This window comes from Halichoerus grypus, chromosome 7 (genome assembly GCF_964656455.1).
Source record: "Halichoerus grypus chromosome 7, mHalGry1.hap1.1, whole genome shotgun sequence".
NCBI lineage: Eukaryota > Metazoa > Chordata > Mammalia > Carnivora > Phocidae > Halichoerus > Halichoerus grypus.
Window position 1 is genome coordinate 120,115,195 of NC_135718.1, and position 21,320 is coordinate 120,136,514.

A 21,320-nucleotide genomic window follows, 5' to 3' on the forward strand; every position below is an offset into this window, starting at 1 on the left:
TGAACTTTTGGGACTTAAGCAAGATATAAAGCTTCTGCACAGCAAAGGAAACAGTCAACAAAACAAAGAGGCAACCCACAGAATGGGAGAAGATATTTGCAAATGACACTACAGACAAAGGGCTGATATCCAAGATCTATAAAGAACTTCTCAAACTCAACACCCAAAAAACAAATAATCAAGTCAAAAAATGGGCAGAAGACATGAACAGACACTTCTCCGAAGAAGACATACAAATGGCTAACAGACACATGAAAAAATGTTCATCATCATTAGGCATCAGGGAAATTCAAATCAAAACCACATTGAGATGCCACCTTACACCAGTTAGAATGGCAAAAATGGACAGGGAAAGAAACAACAAATGTTGGAGAGGTTGTGGAGAAAGGGGAACCCTCTTGCACTGTTGGTGGGAATGCAAGTTGGTACAGCCACTTTGGAAAACAGTGTGGAGGTTCCTCAAAAAGTTAAAAATAGAGCTACCCTATGACCCAGCAATTATACTACTGGGTATTTACCCCAAAGACACAGATGTAGTGAAAAGAAGGGCCATATGCACCCCAATGTTCATAGCAGCAATGTCCACAATAGTGGAAAGAGCCAAGATGCCCTTCGACAGACGAATGGATAAAGAAGATGTGGTCCATATATACAATGGAATATTACCCAGCCATCAGAAAGGATGAATACCCACCATTTGCACTGACATGGATGGAACTGTAAGGGATTATGCTAAGTGAAATAAGTCAAGCAGAGAAAGACAATTATCAAATGGTTTCACTTATTTGTGGAACATAAGGAATAGCATGGAGGACATTAGGAGAAGGAAGGGAAAAATGAAGGGGCAGAATCGGAGGGGGAGATGAACCATGAGAGACTATGGACTCCGAGAAACAAACTGAGGGTTTTAGAGGGGCAGGGGGTGGAGGGCTTGGTGAGCCCGGTGACGGGTATTAAGGAGGGCACGTATCGCATGGAGCACTGGGTGTTATACGCAAACAATGAATCATGGAACACTACATCAAAAACTAATGATGTACTGGAAGCTGACTAACATAATAAAAAAAAAAAGTGGGTTGTTTAATGTATGTATGCAAGCTGGCACTCTTCACTTTTCTATTTGTCTTTCCATGAGCCCAGCACGTGGAGTAAGTTTGTCCAAGCTTTTGGGAAACGATCACTTCAGATATAAACCCCGTTAAACAGAAGTTCCTCTGATTGTTCAAAAAAGGATAATTTCATGGGCAATTCTTAGAGGCCCAAAAAACCATAGTGTTAGCGGTGGGTTTTTTGACAAGTATACAATTGCCATTATTTGTCAAGATATTTAAAAAGGATTTTATTTTCATCCCAGTCTTCCATTACAGACATGTTATTCAATGATAGCTAGGATAAAAATTATGGGCTTACCTGATTAAGAAATCATGCAGTCCAACATCAAAATACCTGTTCAAAAAAGACACAGACAAGTATGTCAGTAAAAGAAATGTACAACAATGGTGGACTTGACCAAAAATATAAAATTTACATTCAGAGCATGGTGAATCAATCAATCACTCTCTAACAGTGGTTCTCAAAGTATGACCCCTGGAGTGGCCACAGCAGCATTACCTGGGAATTTGCTGGAAATGCAAACTCTCAGGCCCTACACCTCAGCATACTGATGCACAAATTCTGGGGGCGGGGCCCAGCAATTAGATCTGACAAGCCCTCCAGGCGATTCTGATGCAGAACCACTGCTCTATGACAGCAAAAGGGTCTCAGCAAGACTATGTGCTCTCTCTAGAAAAAAAAGGCCATAAAAGTAGATTTCACCACTTTGCCAACAGGTGAGTCCTTTTATAACACTGGTCGTCTCAGATGTTCTCTCGCTCAAACATAAATGAAATATTTTACAAGTACAAAACCATGCTGGCCAAAGTTAAGAACAGGGGTGGGGTGGGGAAGGGTCAGCTCTGTCCTTCCATGTCCCTCCCGGCCATAGTCCCTGGAGCTTTTAACCAGAGAGCAACCCTGTCCATAGCTGGGTCTGCCCTGGGAGGGAAGGGAGGAGAGGCGCTCCATGCACATGCTGGTGAGCCAGCCACTGTGCTTAGCCTCATGCCGGGCAGCCAGTAAGCACTGGGCAGTGGTGGACCCTTTCAGAGACAGCTTCCCCTGCCACCACCAAACTGGCTTTGCCCATATGAACGGCACGGCCTTGGTTTCTCTAATTAGCTCATTTATTCCCCCTAAATCTCTGACCACTGAGCCAGGGTCCTTCTCTCCCCTTTGGGTCTGGCTGTGAGCAAAACGACTGGGTGGCTGGAACCATGATGTTGCTGCCCACCACGCATGACCACTACTCCTAACACCTAGATGGTGGTCATTGTGTCCCACCCAACAGACTGGCCTCCCGGGTTAGCGATCTGTCCGAGTAAAGCCTGAGTTAATTCTGTCCCTACAGACAATGAGCAATAGACACAGAAATTCACCCTACAGTGCGGTCTGACTGCTGAGGCCTTGACTGTCCCTAGCTCCCAGCTTCACCCCTCCCCTGTCCCTGGAACATCCCAGCATGCCTGGCACCTCACCTCACCTGACATAGAGCAGATGATCACTGACATTAAAATAGGATTCCTTTGGGTCCCTTTAAATGGCAAGCTTCCTTTATGTGCTCAAAATCTTTTTACAGGTCATGGACACAGGGCAGAAGAGAATAGAGCAACAAAGCCAAAATATAAGATACCTCATTCACTGTGTCACTTACCTGAAGTCATCACATGATTCAGGGAAAATTGAATTCAAGATACATAAATTCCACTTACTCATAAGTCTTCTGAAAAGAGCTCTAAAGGGAGATGTACCTGCAGGGTTAGCTGATTCATTTCAGTTGATATTACATTGACCTGAGGAGATGCTAAGTTCTTCCTACAATCATATTTAACACAGATTTTTGAAACAAATGAAAAACAGAAATGATCCCTCCTGTCAACCAAAACCACGGCTACATTCCTCAGCCACATAAGTAAATATTCATATGACAGATAGCAGTTGCAAGTTTGCCAGAGTCTGCAATATGGGAGATACAAGTATGTTCAGATTAGAACAAAGATTTCAGCTTCTTTCATTCATCCAAAACCTAATCAGCCTTTTCAACGACATCAGCCACAGAAAGCATCAGATTCTGTTGCTGGAATCATAGCACAAAGTAGACACAGAAAGGAATCACAGAGAACCACAATACGGGAGGGAGGACGAAGACCCTGAGGGAGTAATGAGAAACCTAATTATATTCATAGAAATGATTATTTAGTATGTAGAAGGTGGCAACTACTCTGCTCGGTGCGCGCATACACAAGCCATTGCGGTGAGGCTGGGACTGACATCTCCATTCATGAGTGTAGGAACTAAAGCTCAGAGGCTAAGTAACTTGCAGTGCTCACAGCTAGTAGAAGACAAATCTGGGAGTCAAACTGGGCCCTGAAAGCCATGAATTGCTTGCTCTTCCCACTAAAAAGCACAGGCTCTCACTGCCTCTCATTATTACTAATTGAAAATGACTGTTCATTTTAAGAACGGGTCCCTTTCCACCTGCCCTGATTTCTGCTTCTTCCAACGTGGCTGCCCTGCCCCAGGCAAGCCCGCCTGCTCTGCTTCCCGGAGCACACCTGCCCCGCAGGTGCCATCCATCCCCTTGGGTCTTAGAATCAAGTCAGGCTCTGGGAAGTTATGTAACCTCTGGGCTTCAGGTTTTCCATGGGAAAATGGAGATCCCTCACTCATGGAAGGTTATGAGAATTAGGTGATATAACATAAATACAGGGCTTAGCACAGTGCTTGGTAAACCCCTGAGTACTCAATAAACAGTAATCTCCTTCCCTCCAATTTTTAAGAGTTGTTTTAATGGAAGCCCAATTCCCAATAACTCAGTAGGAGAAGGAAGCCACATAAAAAGGAAATAAGAGGTCTCACTATGCAGCCCACAAAGAGAGGTCACTGAATCCAGGATGCAGGCAGGGCTGAGCGGTGGAGTAAAGGGTAGTACAGCCGGAAAGCTGAGGGACAGGCACAGAGCTTAGGAAACAGGCAGGAGAGCAGGAAGACCAATTATTCCATGGAGGCCTCATAGAGAGCCTTGAAGTTGCATGCGAGAGCCAGTGGGGCATACCGGGGAGCGGGATCTGGCTGCCAGGCAGGGAAGGTATCCTCCTGCCCTGGTCCTGACTGGCATCTCAGTAAGAAGGACCAGTACACACTAGTGCGTGCCCAGCTGCACCTGTCGTCGTGGTGTCCCCTAAAGTTTAGGGCCTAAATATGCAGAAGTAAGGGATTGTGATGCATGTGTTTCAGAACATTTCTTCTTATGCAAACATGACTGGTCATGGATGGAATTTGGGGCCGGGACAATGAGGGTCTTTAAGCATCCTGTGTAAGGCAAGTTTACGATGGAGAATACTATAATGAGTTAACAGTCACTTGGAAACCAGTGGAATGGAGAAGGTCAAGGATGGGGATTAGCATCAGAAAACGTACCAGGAAAAATGTAAGGGGAGGAAAATGGAACTTCCTCACAGGTATTTACATCTTACTCCTTTGCTACGTCAATTCATCTGTGTGGATATTCATTCAACAGATACTTTGTCAGAGCTTTCTAAGTGCCGGGCACCAATGTGCCCCTGGGGATGGGGGCGGGGAGGGGGTGAAGAGTAACATAACAAGGTCCTACTTCTCACGGCACTCACAGTCTAGGTGGGACAGATGAACAACAAATAAGCACTTAGATAAAGAAGATAACATCAGAGAGCAGAGAATGCATACAAGGTGACAGGACAGAGGGGCGGGCCACACAGCCGCTCAGGGAAGTCCTCTCTGACGAGGTGACATTTGGGTTGAAATCTGTATGGTCAGAGAGGATGAGCTACGCAAAGACCAGAGGGAGAGTGTCCCAGGCAGGAGGACAGCTGGGTAAAGCCCCGAGGTGGGAAGGAATGTGGCAGGTTAGAGGCAAGGATGAAGGCCAGCAGGACTGAGACAAGCTGAGATAGGACAGGGGGGCCGGGACCAGATCTGAGGAGGCTGTACAGAAGAGTTTGGGCTTCATTTTAACAACAATGGGAAGCACTAAAGGGTCTTTAACAGGGGAACGGTATTTTTTTCATTTGTTTAAATTTTATCATTTAGGGGGTGAGGGAGTGGTATGCTTTGATTTATGTATCAAAAAGAACACTCTGGGTGTCCTGAAGAGAAATGATGGGAACAGAAGCAGGGTGGGGAGCCATGGCCATCTAGCTGAGAGGTGACGGGGATTCACCCCAGGATGGAAACACTGGAAATGAGGGCGGAGACAGGGATGGATTCAGAGAGGATTCTGTGGTTGAGTACAAAGACTTGCTCACAGACTCATGCAGGAAGGAGGGAGGGAGAGAAGGAGAGAGGGGAAAAATAATCTGCAAAAGAGCTGAGTGCCTCACATCACGCAGTTTCACACCAGGCAACCCAAAGGCTCCGCCAGGCCTTGGCTGCTTCTGGAGGCTCCACAGTAATGCTTGGTGGCCCGCATCCACACTGAGGGGATGACGATGTTCTGTGACTGGCTTAACTTGGAGAACGGCTCACCTGCTGGAAGAACTGGAAATCGTGGCAATGGTTTGGGGTCTTTTTAATGAATTTATTGTGGTAAAATCCACATAACACAAAACTTCCTCTTGAACCATTTTTTATGTGCACAGCTCAGTGGCACTGAGCACACTCACACTGCTGCGCAACCATCACCACCGTCTGTCTCCAGAACTTCTTCAACCTGCCTCACATGAAACACCAGGTTTCCTCTTTACCACGGTAAAGCTGATTTGGGCTCCTTCCAAAGGGTTCAGGGGTGCCCCCTCACATAGGGCTGTGTCTTTAATTTCAAAAGAGAAGCCAACCAATGCAGTCTAGAAATATCTTCTCGCTTAATTTTCCTGTATAGATGTAAAAGGCGCCTTAAGGAAATACAGTAAAAAGGGAATATGCTTTTCTTTTCTTATTTTAGAATTGTATGCCAAGCTCTGGGCTAGGCCCTCTGGGTACTACCTCTTTTCGTCCTCCCCACCTGCCAGAGTAGATCCCGCTTTATAAAGCCTCATGTCCTTATCCCCTATCACATAGCTAGTAAGTTGCTGCGTCAGGATCTAGCTCAGAGTACCAAATGCCAAAGTCTGTGCTTTTTCCCTTCGTGTGTTCAGCCACCGACTCATTTCACAAATATTTACCAGGTGCCAGGTAGTGGGAATTCAGTGATGCACAGCCCGGAACCCCTGCTTCAAGGAAAGTAGAGCCTAGTTAAGAGATGGCAGAGCCAACAAGATTCAATACAGTGCGAGTGATAACAAATGTTCTATCCCCCAAGGGACTGCAAACTCCACGACAGCAAGAACCAGAGCCAGCCACCAAGCAGATTCTCAGTAAATATGTGTGGAGTGAACCGAAGTGTGAATGGTGTCTTGTAACAGGACACCGATGTCTCTGCTCTGGCACTTGGCACGGTCCTGCAGAATGAAGATGCCCAAAGTGGTTACTTAATACGCCAAGTACCATATGTAAATATATAAAATAAATACCCACAGACAGAAATGAGGCTTCTCTCCTGTAATAAGATGCCCAGCAGACTGTAGCACTTACTTCTTAGCACCTTCTGAGAAAATCATCTCTCCTAGCCACCAGCCCACAGTAAGCCAGGACTGCCTCAAGACACATGAGAAACAGTGACCTTGTGCGTATTATTCTTGGTTCCTTCCAGAAATCAAAAAATAGGAAGTCTTTCACGCGTGGATGCGGTACAGAAGTTTTTGTTGTCTGAATGTCAACCGGGAGCAGCACTGGGAGGCAGCTTCAGCTTGCTACATAAAAAGGCAGTTTCGAACAAGCTGCAATGTCCTACCTACGGCCGTGAACTTCCCATCCCAGGGTGAGCTGCAGCATGGGTTATGAGGGTATCTAGAGGAGAGTGAACCACTGCATAGAAAGCTGGAATGGAGATCTCAGAGGGTCTGCCTAGCCTCAGGCTCCGAGTCCCTGTCCTAGTCACTTTCAGGAAGCGCCTCCCAGTCCGAGCGCACCCGGCACAGCAGCAGCTCCGATGACCCTCAGCACACTCGCAACCGCGCCTGGGCCGATGCCCCCTCAGCAGCTTACGCTTACCTAGTACCAGTATGATCACCTTGCCTGTAGAGCCCCCCAGGCCGCTGGAATTAGGCCTGTTGCGCCCGACACAGAGCTGCACGTGTGTTTACCCCCGCAGCAAGCCCCGCTTTGGCAGAGGGGGGTCAGCCCCACACAGCATGTCCATGGCAGAACTCGGAGCAGAACCACACAGGGTTCAAGGACGTGCTCTGCCCTGCCAGGCTGCCTGCCTTGTGGGCTCCCGGTTCTTCCTCCCAGGCTCATCTGGGCTGTTTGGGAGCTAGGGATAAACACAGCAAGGAGCCGTGGCTAGAAGCTGCCAGTGCCATCGACCTGGTGAGGTACGTTTTAGAACTGCGGTCATTACGGCCACGTGGCAGGCCGCACACAGGGCAGCGTTCGCATTAAGTACCACGTTGCTCTATGTCTTCAACCTACAGTCCTCAGTGTCTCCTCTCCAGCCGTGGTCACCGGGTTAGTGGGCCACCAGAGTTTAGCCCTCCCATTCCCGCCTGCGAAGTGTGAAAACAGACTTAGTTGGAAGTAAAAACCAAGTCAAATGACTAGGAGAATAAAGTTTATCGCCAGACTCTAGAAGCCCTGATCACTTCTGGCTGGGCTACCTTGCTTCATTTCAGAGAATGGAAAAGACCTTCAAGTCTATCTGCGCTGACCTCCTTCCTCACTTGACGGACTAGGAAACGGGATAAAAAAGATGAGGTAATCTGAAACAGCTCTACAACCAGCAGCAGAGCCGGGGCAAGCAGTCCCTGAGACCCTATTTCGTCATTCGACGTGTCCCCACACAGCCTCCTCCCAGTCTCAATTGGTACATTTTCGGAGAATGCCCCGGAATGGCAACAGGCTTCCTGACGACATCACGTAATAAGTGGCACCACGTTATACCATGTCCATCCCTCTGCGGAAGTCACGCGAAGGCAGAGCCTGCCAGATGCCTCTTGCAGGAGCCCCCTCTCCCTTACACTCCTTCCACTGTCTGGGCCTGTCTGGACCTGACCTGCATATTGATTGGAGATTCAGAGCCTGCTGACAGTCAAGAATAAAAAGTGATGCTGGGGCTTATCTACAGTAGCCAAATTATGGAAACAGGCCAAGTGTCCGTCCATCGACTCATGAATGCATAAGGAAGATGTGGTGTATATATATACATACAATGGAATATCACTCAGCCATAAAAAATAATGAAATCTTGCCATTTGCAACAACATGGATGGATCTAGAGTATTATGTTAAATGAAATAAATCGGTCAGAGAAAATAAACACAGTATGATTTCACTTATGTGGAATTTAAGAAACAAAACAAATGAGCAAAAGGTGGGGGGAGGGAAGAGAGAGAGAAGCAAACTAAGAAACAGATTCTTAACTATGGAGAACAAACCGATGGTTACCAGAGGGGAGGTGGGTGGGGACTGGGGGAAATAGGTGATGGGCATTAAGGAGGGCATTTGCTGTGATGAGCACCGGGTGTTGTATGGAAATGTTCAATCACTGTATTGTACATCTGAAACTAATATTACACGGTATGTTAACTAACTGGAATTTGAACAAAAACTTTTTAAAAAAAGTGATGCTGGGGGATCAGGGAAAAGTAAAAGTGAACTTAGGCCAGTAAGACCCCAGTTGGCAGTCAAAGCACATTTGGTAAAATACCAAAGTCTGATGGGAAAGTAGAAAGTAAGAACTGCAGCCCGCGAAGACAAATTCTAAAAGGCAAACACAGTAAAAAAAAAAAAAAAAAAACACAAAACGGTGCTGGGTTTTCACAGGACATGTTCTTCACTGCATCAGGTAAGTGTGTGTGCCATCGGATTATTAGGGAGCAAATTCTGGGAAAAGAGCCCAAAAGCCTGGACATCTGGGCATTTCACAATGTTGGAGAAAGAAAAAGAGAGAAGGTTCCAGTTCTGGGCATAAAAAGCTCAGGAGTGAAGAGCTTTAGAGTAGAAACCACATCTCCCAAGATGTGGAATTAGACATTCAAGGTCTGAGCTCTGGCTATCTCACTTAATAATATCTGACCATGGGCAGAAAAATCACCACTCCACGTCTCGGTGTTTATAACTGTGGCACAGAGAGAATACCCACGGCACGAAAAGGAACACATATAGGGGGAACAAGTGGCTCATAAACCTTCTACAGATGTGCAAGATTATTTTCTTTCCTCCTCAGACTTTATGAAGTTCCTAAAGGCTCTTCTCCAAACTGCATTAATGCCATATGCATTCATTCATCCAGCAAATATTTATTGAGCACCTTCTAGATGCAGACATTGCAAGAGAGGCCTGGGATACGACAGTGAATAAGACAGCTAAGTTCCTATCCTCGTGTATATTCTTGAAACAACTCCTTTATCTGATAGGTGATTTGAAAATGTTTTCTCTCAGTCTGTAGCTTGACTTTTTATTTTCTTAAAAGTATCTTTTGAAGCACAAAAGTTTTGAATTTTTAAAAATCCATTCATCAATTTTTTTTCAATTGCAGATTGTGTGTTTGGTATCATTATGTAAAACATCTTCGCCTAACTCATGGTCCTAAAGATTTTTTTCTCTATTTTTTTTTTTTTTGGCTTTTATATTTAAGTCTTTAATCTATTTTAAGTTAATTTTTGTACACACTGTGAGGTAAGAGTCTAAGTTCATCTTGCTTTCCATCTCTTCATGTAAAAAGGTCTCCTGTCCATATCTGGCAACGTGGAGGTCATTGGCAGCTTTGACAAGCGCAGTCTCATCGAGTGGTGACAATGGAAGCCAGACCAGAGCAGAGTGAATGAAAAGGACAGGAAGCAGAGACAGTGGGACATAAATAACTCTTATGATCAGTTTGGTTCTGAAGAGGAGGGGGAAGAGTAGTAGCTGCAAGTGAGACAAATGAGGTTGTTTCTTGTTTATCGGAGGGGGGATTTTCCACTGTGACAGGTGATGGGTGCAAATGCCAGCAGATTTAGAGGCAAGAATTTTAACAGAATACGAGGCAAAGCTATCATGAGAGAAAAGTGGATAGCGCTTAGGCTGCTCCCACTGGAAGCCAACTGGCAGCGACCCCCACAGAACATCACTTGGGTTGGAATGGAGATGAAGGGGAGCTGGCTCCAGAGCCATAGGAGGTGGTGACAGAATGCTCTTCTTTCTTCCAGGCAGCATTCATGCCCACAATGCAACCAAAAGCAGCAAGACAAAGGGAGAGAAATCCACATCCCTCATGACACTACTGATAAGGCCCTGCTGATCCTGCCCCCCAGGCGGCCTTTGACCACCCAACTACTGAGTTATCTCCAAATGCAGACTAATATCTGACTTTTGCCTTTTATTCCTCCTTCAGGAAAGATTATGCAGAGACACAGGCCTCAGCTTCTATTTATAAAGTAAACTGGGCCCAAGACACCCAATGCTTCAGGGGCCACAATAGAGTAGGTCAGGCCTCAAAAGGCTGGGGACTGGGAACTGAGCAATAAGTCAACACTCACCCAAAAAATGCCACCAGGTCACAAAAATTTAATACAAAGCAAACGTTAACACAATCTTAAAAGTTGATAATGTCTTCTCTGTACACATATGTTTCCAGTCAATCATGTTATTAAAATCTCATTAGAGGGGTGCCTGGGTGGCTCAATTGTTAAGCATCTGCCTTTGGCTCAAGTCATGATCCCAGGGTCCTGGGATCGAGCCCCGCATCGGGCTCCCTACTCAGCGGGAAGCCTGCTTCTCCCTCTCCCACTCCCCCTGCTTGTGTTCCCTCTCTCACTATGTCTCTGTCAAATAAACAAAATCTTAAAAAAAAAAAAACTCATTAGAAAGTATAGCTTTTCTCTTATAGATACAACATTACAATGAGGGATCCTTCATGATATGTGTTTGATGAAGCTGCCCACTGTGGCTTGAAAAATTGCCATCACATGATTAGGTCAATGATCTAGTTTTGCCCCTTGGAATCATCAAACATTTGGTTCTTCCACTGTCAGTAATCCAAAGCCAACCAACTTGAAAAGACAGATATGAAATTCAAGTGCATTTAACTGGGGTGAAGTACACAGGTTTTTCCTCCTTTTTACAGGGAAACAAAAGATTCTTTACTGTAACCAGAATTCAAAAATAATGGTCTTTACACCTAAAAGTGATACTTAATAACAAATTTTAGCAGACACGTGAAAAAATGTTCATCATCATTAGCCATCAGGGAAATTCAAATCAAAACCACATTGAGATACCACCTTACACCCGTTAGAATGGCAAAAATGGACAGGGAAAGAAACAACAAATGTTGGAGAGGTTGTGGAGAAAGGGGAACCCTCTTGCACTGTTGGTGGGAATGCAAGTTGGTACAGCCACTTTGGAAAACAGTGTGGAGGTTCCTCAAAAAGTTAAAAATAGAGCTACCCTATGACCCAGCAATTGCACTCCTGGGTATTTACCCCAAAGACACAGATGTAGTGAAAAGAAGGGCCATATGCACCCCAATGTTCATAGCAGCAATGTCCGCAATAGCCAAACTGTGGAAAGAGCCGAGATGCCCTTCAACAGATAAATGGATAAAGAAGATGTGGTCCATATATACAATGGAATATTACTCAGCCATCAGAAAGGATGAATACCCAACTTTTACATCAACATGGATGGGACTGGAGGAGATTATGCTAAGTGAAATAAGTCAAGCAGAGAAAGTCAATTATCATATGGTTTCACTTATTTGTGGAACATAAGGAATAGCATGGAGGACATTAGGAGAAGGAAGGGAAAAATGAAGGGAGGGAAATCGGAGGGAGAGACGAACCATGAGAGACTATGGACTCTGAGAAACAAACAGGGTTTTAGAGGGGAGGGGGGAGGGGGGATGGGTTAGCCCAGTGATGGGTATTAAGGAGGGCACGTACTGCATGGAGCACTGGGTGTTAGATGAAAACAATGGATCGTGGATCACCACATCAAAAACTAATGATGTATTGTATGGTGACTAACATAACATAATAAATAAAAAACAAAAAACAAAAAAAAATAAAAGAAATTCAATATTAGTCTCATTCTCACTAAATTATATCCTTTCCCTCCCATTTTATTTTCATATCTGTTATATATCAGAACCTTGATAAGAATGCCTCTTTGGTATTTACCCCCTACTTGACTACCTAGAATATAATCAGATTCCAGAGTTTAAAACAACCACATACCCAAGTCTTTGCAGCCTCTCCTATACTCACTAATTACTAACAAAACTTCTTAGTTTCTCCTTGGGCATCTCTTTCACCTAGATGGCTCCAGCTAATCAAAGTGAATATGACTATTTTTCCTTCTATAAATTTCTATCAAGTTCTCTTTATTGAAATCCAAAGAACAAAATAAAGGGGGCCATACAGCAACAAGCTGTCAATGGGAGAATAACCCATATCACAATCCAGCAAATGCAGGAGCAGAGACACAGGGACAGGGATGGGGATGGAGTTCTGCAGGGCTGTGTCATGGTACAAGGCTTGAGGCTCGAAGCAGTCTGACATAAATGCTCTCACCAGGACTGCACAGGACATACTGCATGAGTCTGATCAGCACAGCAGAGTCAGCAAGGAAATGAGATTGTCTCAAATCAAGAGACAGCAAGGCAGAGAGCTTACACACACAAAAGCTCTGGGCTTTTCATAAACCACCATGTAAACATTTGCTTTTGTTTTCCATAGTTATCATACCAGAGCTAGGGCAGGAGGCCACGCCTAGAGCAACTTCACCAGAGGTTCTTTGTTCAGACAGCATTCCAGACAGAGAAGTCCTTTCGTGCAACTGACTGATGATGCTGCTTGGTCTACCGGGAATCTGGCCTTCAGGGATGTGTGGGTTGGAACCTAAAGGGATCTTCAAAGTTCTCTAGCTTGCTGTCCTCAACCTGCTCACTCAAGCTGTCAGCGGTCAGCATCTGTGCTACTAAAATTAAACCCCTCTCCCTTTGGATGTTACCAAAAGTGACAGGGGCTTCAAAGGCAAAAGAGATCTTACTTCAAAAAATGGGAATTACATTGTAAATAGTCTCCAAAAATTTAAAGTTCACAAATTTCAAGGAAAATTAAAATAGACTACCTTTAATAGAAACACCACAGAAAAGTAGCATCATACGCATACGACACCACAAACCCTGTTCTGAACATAAACCCTTTCAAGAGAATAAAGAATTTAATTCCCTCCTCTCCCCAACAAATACTCATCGAGCCCCAACCTTGGGCCAGATACTGCCAGGTGCTGCAAAGAGTCTGCTTGTGAGAGCATACTGCTTAGGGAGACAACCGATACATAAACTACAAACTATAATAAGCCCAGCATGCTACTGGAGAACCTTTTCAAGAACAAAAGGGCCTCTATCCCTGGGAGCCTGCTGAGAGTGACAATCCTCCAGGCCTCCCCTATGACTAGCAGATGAGGAAAAGCCCTCAGTCATAAGATCTTAACTAGTCAGAAAAGACCGAAGGCCACCGGGCTGACGAGAATAAGCATTCCCAAGCACAAACAGTAAATACCACACCAGAAGGCTTCCAATCATTTGGTAGCACTCATTTCATCCCAAGAAACTACTCCGTTCTGAAACTCCCACAGTTTTAAGTTAAGAGCCAGTGGCCATATGTTTCTACTTAGTGTTGTGCTTTCTACTGGTCTCTTCACTGTTTAACTAGAAACTTCTAGCCGGCTTAGAGCCTATTAGTACCTCAAAGATGGTATGTTCTTTTTCAGTCACTTACGCTTGTAAAAAACAAAACCAAAACCAAAAAATACCAGCGAGGAGAGCTAAAACAGATTTATTTTTCACAGCAGGGTATAACAAATTATACAAAAAGTCATGTCGGTAATTATTCTGTAAGATTCCTTTAAGTAGGGCACACCTTTATACATGTAATAACCCCTCTTCCCAAAACATGAAAGTTTCTGTTTACCCCATTTATCTACAGGTAGAATTTTCCACAAGCTCACTACCTAGACCATATTCACATGCCAATAAACAAGTAGAAAAAAAGGCAGAACGTGTATAACTACTATCACGAGCCTGTATCTACAAGAAACTGGAGTCAAGCCACACAGTTGTGCATAACATATCGCCACAGGTTTGAAGTGGGAGCTCACAAACAGAAGATGTACTTGTCAGATAGGTAAAAGATACAGAACTACAGAAATCAGACGGGAACTATGAAAGGACCTAAGTGCAGGATCACTTTATTTAGGGACAAGCAGTCCCACACAGCCCATTTAGACTTCAGTTGGATTGTTTCATTGTAAAACTCACTGGTGTTAACATTCATGATCTGAAAGTCAGCGGTAATTAGCCATGGGAGGAGAAGAGTATCAACAGCAGAGCTTCTGAAATAGGTTTCTGCCAGCTAATGGACACCTCTGCCCCATAGAGAAGTATTGCTTGAACATTTTTTTCTACATGACCCACATTAACAAACATATTTCATAGCTCAACCCAGCATTCACAGATATAGAGAGGTTGTGGTAGCCAGGCTCCAAGATGGCCCTCGATGGTACCCATCTCTGACATTCACACCTATGTGTGGTCCCCACTGTACCAGGATTGGTCTATGTGAAATCATGGCAGAAGTGATGATGTGTCGCTGCTGAGAGTAGGTCATAAAAGAGACTGTGGCTTTGGTCTTGGGGATGCTCTCTGGTTCTCTTTCTCCAATCATGTGCTCTGGTGAAAGCCAGCTATGACATCATGAGTAGCCCTAAGAAAGACCCATGTGACCAGGAGCTGAGTACCCCCCCAGGTCCACAGGAGTGACCTGGAAGCAGGTCCCAGTGACTGCAGCCCTGGCGAAAAGCTTGTCTTCAACCTGAGTCAAACCAACTGGCGAGGCAGCCCCTGGCCTCCAGAAATAATAGAGGCTTATTCTTTTAAATTGCTAAGTTTTGGGGTAATTGTTACCCAGAAATAGATAACTACTACAGGTATATATATTCAAGAAACCTTACTTATTTTTACTCTGAGCAATTCATAGCGATATTTTCTATTCTGCTCCATTTTTCAGAAAGCTGTTTGCAACCCACTAAAATGAGTATGACTTACCAACAGGTCATAACCTAAGTGATTCAACAGACACTTACAATATACCAATTATCTTGAGTCCCATGTATACATATACACATATATGTACATATACACACACTTGTGAATATGCATATATATAGATACAGATAGAGTATTTACTAGGAAACCATATCTATATCTATTATCTCAACTGATTCTCACAATAACTCAGAGTGAGGCAAGGATTAAAATCCCCACTTTCCAGATGAGTAAAATAGGATGCTCAAAAAAGGCTATTTAACTTGCCTGAAGTCCAAGAAGTAAGAACAACAGAGCTGGGCCCAGCACTCAGGCCTTCAAACTTCTGGTATTTCCCCAGATGCAATTCATTATATAAATTTCTCATTATATACCTATGTAAAGATATATGTCTATTAAATATTTACTATATGCTTATCTTAATATAAATCTGTATAATAGATGACATTTTAAGTTTGTAATCTATTATGTAAATATCCTCCTGGACTTGCATTCAGTCATCCAGGACATCACTCTCTCCTGGTTTCCCTCAGACCTCACGGGCTGCTCCTTCTCAGATGTCTTGGCTGATTCCAAACTGTCTCTGTCACAGAGCCAGGGCTCCTTCTTCCTGGATCCTCTTCTTCATACACTTATTCCCATGGGCATCTCACCACCTCGTCTTAGAGTTTTAAATGCTATCTATAGGCTTAAAACTCCCAAAATGGCATTTCCAATTCAGACCTCTCTCTTGTACTCCAGATCCATATATCTCCTTGCCTTTTTAAATATCTCCACTTGGATGTCTAGAAGAAATTTCAAACTTAGCACATCCAAAATTAAACTCCTGATGGTCCCCTTGCACCTGCTTCTCCCATAGCCTTCCCTGTCATTGATGGCAATTCCATGCTCCCAGCTGCTCACTCAGGCCAAAAACACTGCAGTCATCCTAGACAGTGAGCTCATGAATCAACAGAACTGTGAGACAAAACAAACAAACAAACCAAACTTAGCATCTGTCTGCTTTAGCAGAGGAACAAAAGAATTAATAATGTCTCTTTGTGCTCACTAGACCATCGTTAGACCATACCCGGAGGGTCATTCTCCATCTCAAGTGCCTACTTGAGAGACTGGCAGAGAGGAGCAAGTTTAGAGGGTACCAATCAAGAGGAGGAGGGGATGGCACAGGGAACCAGATAAAATTAATATGGACAAGTAATGGATCAGAAAACATGATGGAGTGATTGTATATTCAGGTAGATTTAGCGCAATTGTGATTATGACCAAATGGACTGTCTTGGGAGGTTCCCTGTCACTCAATCACACTGCCTCAGTGATCTTCACCCACCCATCCATCCATGAGCACATAGTATGTAGACAGTGAGTATGTAGAAATGACCAAAATATAATCCCTCTTTCACCGGGGTAGGGAAAGACCTACTGTACTGTGTGATAAATGACAGGACAGAAGGAAGAATGGGAGCTCTGGGAGCGTATACAATACAGAATGTGACATCTGGGTAGGCTGCTCAGAGTAAAGGAGCTCTGATCTGAGCTTTGAAGGTTGAAGAAGAGTTAACCAGAGGATGTAGTAGGTGAATGTAGAGGATACAGATAGATGAGGGAGGGAGGGAGGGAGAGAGAGAGAGAGAGAGAGAAAATGAACATTCCAGGCAGAGGATACAGTTGATAAGAAATAGAGACAAAAGGAGATGATATGTCCCATTAGAAGAATGAAGGCAGGGACAGTATCGGCAAATACTTTGGTATGACATAGGGCAAGGGTATAGGAGCAGAGGCAAATGGAAAGCAGAAAATAAATAATAATAGTGAATGTTTAGTATTAGAACTTATTTGATCCTCAGAACAACCCTGTCAGGATTGTACTATCACCATCACCCTCTCCATTTTATAGTTGAGACAGCTTAAGCCCAAAGATGTAAATAACTTGGCTAAGGGTTCTCAGGTGCTAGGTGGCTGAGGCAACATCCTAAACCAGAAGTGTGGCTCAGAGCCCATGGTGGTAAGCACTGCCCTCATGCTGCCTCTCTGAACAGGCCCATACATCACAGGACTTTAGAGTTTATGCTAAGGGCACTAGGGAGCCATTACACAGTTTAAAGCAAAGGAACACCTGTATAGAGATTTGCCTTCCAGAAAGATCCCACTCTTACCTAAAGGAAGGAGGAAGAAGGGGCAAGAGTTCAAGAGTAGTGGGGAGGCCGGTTCTGGGAGAAGGTGGTGGCCCTACTATGATCGGTCTGAACCAGGCTTGAGCCAGCATGGAGTAAGCTCACAGAGGACTTAGCACATAAAGAAATTGCTGCTCCTTCCCATTTCTTCTCACTTTCAATCAAGGACTATATTTAACCTCATAAAAAAATCGTGTCTTTGGGCAGGTTTTATGAGATGGCTGCATAATGAATAAGCTTAAACACATAATGTCTGCTTTCAATGTCTTCTATATGAAGTTTTTTTTTCCCCCCAGTGCTCTTTACAATGTGCTATTTCTGTCTTCTGGTGTGAAAAAAATAATCTTGTAATTTCATATTTTAAGTATTTTTCTAGGTTGAAAGTAAAATTCTCTATGACGGGATGTTTTTCTTAGACAAGTTCTCCATAATCTTTCTCTATTACCGAGTTTACCCTTGACAAAAATTAAGACACGACACTCAGGTTAAATGCCATAGACCTCCTTTAAATTTCTGGTGTAATGCCACCATCAGGTCAGTGGGTCCTTGTTTCCCATTTTGTGTTCCCTTGTAAGAACATTAGTTTTGAGTAAGAGTCTCATTAAGGATTTTCGCCTGAGGTCCTGCAGGGATGTCAAACCTGGGAAATTTTCTGAGGTGTTTGATTCGGCTAGAATACCACCTCTTGGGTGAATATGAAAATTCTTAGGTTTGGTATTTGAGTCTCCATGTTCACATCCAAGGGGCCCTCCCCTAGAGAATTCTCCTGAGAACCAAGTCTATGAAAGAGTGTTTCAACTCCAACTGGAGATGTCCATGGACATCGGTAGAGATATGTTTCTACTCATGTCAACTTGCGGTCATTATATCTGGCAGAGTGCCTGATGGTGACTGTAATTTCTCAGAGATGCTCAGAGATGCCTTCACTTTCTTTGAAATGTGTTAAAGGCCAGAGTTTTACCCTGGTTTAACATGTTTTTCTTTCTCTTCTCTCCTAAACCATTACTTGGTCCACCACTCCATTCAGGCCCAATATAACTTGAAGGCCTACTGTAGCCTACGTGCCTGGAGTCCAGACCCTTCATCAGACATCAGGGAGCAAAACTCAAATACCAAACCTGAATCAGGGGCCACAGTACTGGTTACCAGATCTCAAAACGGTGTGTTTCAGATACATAGTAGACTTTTGTAGGTTACTGTTCTTACTAACATGACTCAGAATGTTCTTTGCTTCCTTCTATCTCTCAGTGGTTTGTAGAGGCTCTTTGTTAGGACATGGAAAAATCTTTAAGGACTATGCCCCCTACAGATAAGACCACTTAGCCAATTTGAAGTAACAGTGAATAATGTTAATGGTCTTCTTCAAAGAGTGGCACTATAGACCCCTGAGGACAGAGACTTAAAAGTGACATGGGAGGAGCATCCACAACTTTCTCTTTAACTAAGGGCAGGCATTCAAGAGGTGTGTGCTATGGTTCATACGGTCCATGGGAAGTTTTCCTGGATTTACAGATAATCAGCATGTACGCAGCCTGACCTACAATTTCAGCTTTATAAGCTCCGCATGTGAAATGGAAACACAGGAGTTGATAGTTACCAAGACTACACTGAATGTCAGTTGCTATGGAGTAGAGAAAGAACATTACAGAAAGAGGCCCTGGTCAAGAGAAACTGAGGAAACACTTGGAGGAGGCTAAAAGACAAAATAATGACGTGGGGACAGTTGGACACTGTGAGTCATGGAGCACAAAATAAGATCCTCCAATTAGGCTTGCTTCTCTCTCAGGAAGCCTTTAATCGGTGTTTCCTCAACATTTATGTATTTAATTATGTAGAGCAATTATGAAGTTAAACTGACAGGCCCTCAGAGTGACTCTTCAGTCATTCCTCCTAAAGAATCCCAGTTTAGTTAGCCCTGGCCCCTGGTTTACTTTCCTCTCCTCTTTCACTCCCTGCCCTCTGCTTGGCTAATCGCCCTACTTTCCAGAAGCCAGCAGAATGCCATTCACCAACAATAACACAACCTTTTGCAAACCATCACATTTTAAATAACCTACACAGCACTTAAATACAGTGGTACCAAAAGTGAATAATATCAAACAAATGACTTTTTTTTTTTTTAATAAAAGAGACAGAATCTTAAAAGAACAAGCACTGGTGGAAAACCCATTACTTAGGATTTTCCAGCTGACAAAATTTATCATAAACCATTCAGGAAAGCATTGCTTCTGTTGTCCAATTTTAGCATGGAAATTTTTTTCTCTTATACCAAACTTGATAATGGGATTCCTCCAAGACCCTATTTTAGCTTATTTGCTATCTGTGAATGTTTTTTACTTTATTCATTTCATTCATTCATTGAGCAAATAATAATTGAACACCTACCATGTGCGAGGCATTATTTTGGCTCTCAGAATACACCAGTGAATGAAACAGACAAACATGGAGCTTCCATTCCAACAGGGAGAGAAAGAAGTAACTAAAAATACACATTATCGGTAAGTAGGACCATACAGTGTGTTAGGGGAGGGGAAGTAATAGAGGAAAACGAAAAAGTAGAGCAGGGTAAGAGGGATGGGTGCGATGTGGGCTACAATTTCAAACAGAATAGTTACAGTAAGCCTCATTTTGAAGGTGACAACTGAGTCAAGACTTGAAAGAGAAGAGGAATCTGGGATGCAGACATGTGATAGAAGGGCATTCACCCAAAAGAAAGGAAGGAAGAGTCAGATGATCTTCATGCAGGTGTCCCTTCCGTATTATGAACTACAGTGTAGATCTGTCAGGTTCTCCAGCAACCCTGGACCTCTCTCCCAGGCCATTCACTATCCATTCACTATCTATTGCTCAGGTCTCAGCACAATGAAACACACGTCCTTCCTGTCAGAATGAATGTGGAAGAGGACAGGGCTCTGCAGCGACCACCAGGAACCTCCCTTCAAACACTCCTGATCCTTGTCCTTCAAATGAATACCCCTGATGACCATTCCCTTTGAAGTCCAGAAAGAAACTCAAATAGATATCATGTGGTTCTGCAGGAAACCATGTTTGTCCTGAAAAATTACATCACAGGTATGAAGAACAGCCCGTGAAAACAACTCAAAATAATGATATGGCTTTAGGTTAAGAGAGACTGGGGACTTCATTATTCCTCTTTTTCACATTCTCCAGAGGCAGACTTCTCCTACCTTGTTGAAGAAAGCTGAAGAGGCTTTCAAACCACAGTATAATCAGCAAATCAAGCTCTCCTTTACGCCAGCAGCCTTTGCAGGATTTAATGACATGGGGTAGGGAACACTGACCGCCTGTGGCCAAAGCCAGCAGGAAGACAACTAAGAGCCTTGACCTGAGACAGTGATTCCTAAGCTGAATGCTCTTGACTCTTGAGTTTGCAGAAGCTCCTAACTTTCTAAGCACACAAACTATAGAAAAGGTACTGTTATAAATGAATTATAAATACTGGGGACAAATCCCCTATAATTAATAATCCCAGTAGTTGGTGTGACTGTATAGGAAACACTGTTCCTGACCCATAATGAAGGTCTGGGTGTGGACCCTGACTGTCCACTCAAACGGACACACACCCGAGGCTGCAGATGGTTAGATGACTTACGAAAGCACCCAGTCTCTTGATAAAAGCTCTAATTATTAATAATGTGAATAGCACTCTCAACATCTCCAGAATAATCCTTCAAAATGAGTGAAGAAGAAATGAGAAACTGACTGGAGTGGCTTCATTATGGGTAAGCATTAACTAAATATAGTCCTAGGAAGAAGTCAGAAATTTGGCCTTTACCAGGCTATTACAGAAATTCATTTTCCTTATTGTGAGAATACTTTGTGTCTACACATCTCTATGTTATAGCTAGCAAATGTATTAATTAACATCCTGATTATACTTCTATCACTAGGGATAATCTGGGGGGGTAAGAAATTATGAAGGAAAATAA

At 43.7% G+C, this 21,320-nt stretch overlaps 1 protein-coding gene across 5 annotated transcripts in view; it reads right to left on the reverse strand.

The window, feature by feature from the left end:
• HHAT (hedgehog acyltransferase) overlaps positions 1–21,320 on the reverse strand; it is a 331,516-nt gene that overhangs the window by 140,939 nt on the left and 169,257 nt on the right. For 4 of the 5 annotated variants that reach the window (XM_036095714.2, XM_036095719.2, XM_036095717.2 and 1 more), the window contains one exon: positions 1,411–1,446. The exons of the other annotated variant lie outside the window; for it this stretch is intronic. In XM_036095714.2, the coding sequence (XP_035951607.1) occupies positions 1,411–1,446 (36 nt within the window). The remainder of the gene's footprint in view (positions 1–1,410; positions 1,447–21,320) is intronic. 5 annotated transcript variants of the gene reach the window in all.